This window comes from Nansenia antarctica (genome assembly GCF_963989245.1).
Source record: "Nansenia antarctica genome assembly, chromosome: 1".
Lineage (NCBI taxonomy): Eukaryota > Metazoa > Chordata > Actinopteri > Argentiniformes > Microstomatidae > Nansenia > Nansenia antarctica.
Window position 1 is genome coordinate 100,711,183 of NC_137674.1, and position 2,500 is coordinate 100,713,682.

Here is a 2,500-nt window from a genome sequence, read left to right on the forward strand (position 1 = left end):
AATTGTGTTTTATGGTACACAAAGCGATACAACGGTGATTGTTGTCGTTATTGTTGCTGGTACTCCCACAGTAAGTTCTGGCTGCTGCGTCCGCAGACGGACCGGTCTTCTAGTGGGTTTGACAGGTGCCGTGACAGAAGTGATTCCCCTCCTAACGGATGTTGTTTTTTTTCTCTGCTCTCTTTCAGGAAACGGCCAACTCTGTGTTCTTGTCATGGAGGTACGTAGGTGGGCTGGGACTGGGAGCCTGTCACCGTGCATCCTGTTACACAGCTCACATTTATCAATGCCTTTTCACCTCTCCCTTCCTTCTATTGTGGGCTCCACCGTCACTCTCTCTCTCTTTCTCTCTCAGTTGTTCTCTCTGTCTCTGTCTCTCTCTCTGTCTCTCTGTATCTGTCTCTCTGTATCTCTCTCTCTGTCTCTCTCTATCTCTCTCTCCCTCTCCTTTCTCTTTCTGTCTGCTCTCTCTCTCGCTCTCTCTCTCTCTCTCTCTCACTCTCTCCACGTGTTCATTGTAAGTTCCCAGAGTCTACAGACCCTGTGGCAGTGTGCCCCCATCTTCCCCCATCTCTCTCTCTCCCCCTTCTTTCTCTCTCTCCCTCCCTCCTTTTGGTTGCGCAACACGACAAACTGCCTGCAGGAAGAAAACAAACCGTGGAAGCACCACAAGTGGCCCACTAAAAATACTACACACACTTATCGCAGGGAGCCACACCCCCCCCCCCCCACACACACACACACATACACACACAGTTTTCTTGGAACCCTGTTCTCCAAGAAGCTTTTCAAAAGCTTCTTTGTTTGCTATATATCTGGCCTGCAAAACACCCCCACATATTTTACCTGTTGATAAGTGTGTGTGTGTGTGTGGTTGTGGGTGTTGGTGTACATATTTTACATTTTACCTGTTGGGGTGTGTGTGTGTGTGTGTGCGCGTGTGTGTGCGTGTGTGTGTGCACTTGTAGCTTCCCTGGGGAAGGTGTCACGGGACCCTGTACCCTTGTTGTCCCACTGAGCACTGAGACGGGTGGAGCAGAAGGAGCAGGTGTGGAGGTTGGGCCTAGTCAGGTGTACGAACTGTCCCCAGGTGGAGGATCAGGAGATGGGTTACCTGATCCCACTGTAACCCCCCCCCGCCCCCCCCCCCCCCAGGTTCCAGGTAGACAGAAAACAGGTGGAACACTTGTCTTTGTTGTTGAAAGTCTTGGAGCTTTTAGCCTTTATTCTCCTGGCTAGCTGGCTAAATCATTACAGCAACAAGGCAAGATAGGGACAGAGATAGCATCGGCGCTAGGCTCCTCTGTTTGTCTTACGCCAGCGTCGGAGGTCAGGATATCGGATGTGATGTGAGGGCTCTGTGGCGTTTCAGACGCTTCAGGCGTTCGCAACGCATTGGTAAAGGGATACTGTTTTAGTGGACGAGCCGCCCTTTCAGTCGCTGCGTCGGCTGACAGTCTGAAGCAGAGCGGACCGGGTCGAGGCTGGCGGAGGCAGAAACATCGGAGGACGGGGGCTCGTGTTTGAAACCCTTCCTCATTCCGTTCCGTGCGTAACAACGAGCCCTGGCCTCCCCTGATTTCTACCTCCCGCCACCAGTCTCCCCTGAAAGCAGACCAGTGTTGTAACAGGAGAACGTTACTGTCAGGAGGGTTTGGTGTCTAGGCTCTTCTGTTACAGTGGCAGAAAAGCAGGGGTCTGAATGCAGACAGAGCGTCCATTGTGTGGGGCGTCCCCCTCTCGCCTCTCGCCTCCCTCTGTCTGACCCTGTCCATGGAAGGACTCGCTAAGCGCTAGGCTAATCGATTTCCCTCCGTAATCGGTAAACAAGCCCGGGCGGGTCAGTGAAGGTGAAGTCGGATCACAGAGATGTCTCTGAAGGCCGGGTCAAACCCATGCTTTAGATCTGTGGAGATGGAGCACTTTTTTTTTTTTCTCTCTTCTCTCTCGCTCTCTTGATTCCTCTTCGTCCACCCTCTCTCTCTCTCTTTCTCTCTCTCTCTCTCTTGATTCCTCTTCGTCCACCCTCTCTCTCTCTCTTTCTCTCTCTCTCTCTCTTGATTCCTCTTCGTCCACCCTCTCTCTCTCTCTCTCTCTCTCTTGATTCCTCTTCGTCCACCCTCTCTCTCTCTCTCTCTTGATTCCTCTTCGTCCACCCTCTCTCTCTCTCTCTCTCTCTCTCTCTCTCTCTCTCTCTCTCTCTCTCTCTCTCTCTCTCACACACCAGTTGCTATTGTCCATTTGTCTACTGAGGTGGGGATTAACTGGACATGAACAGAGGCTGTCCGTGCAGATAACACCGCAGCCGTTCATCAGATTGATTGATGAGCCTTTTGTAGCATCACACACACACACACACACACACACACACACACACTCACACTCAGCAAAACCAACAGTATCAGGACATGCCCTCTGCTTGGTAATGCTGGCTTGTTGATGTTCAGTTTGCTGTGGTTCATGTCTATGCTCTGTCTCCTAATAGAGTGTGTGCTTGTCT

At 51.6% G+C, this 2,500-nt stretch overlaps 1 protein-coding gene across 1 annotated transcript in view; it reads left to right on the forward strand.

The window, feature by feature from the left end:
• The window catches only part of ulk2 (unc-51 like autophagy activating kinase 2), a gene marked incomplete at its 5' end in the record, with an annotated part of 42,681 nt that overhangs the window by 17,478 nt on the left and 22,703 nt on the right, over window positions 1–2,500 (forward strand). Inside the window, 2 exon segments of the mRNA XM_080550516.1 lie at window positions 189–207; window positions 210–220. Of these exon segments, the coding sequence (XP_080406642.1) occupies window positions 189–207; window positions 210–220 (30 nt within the window).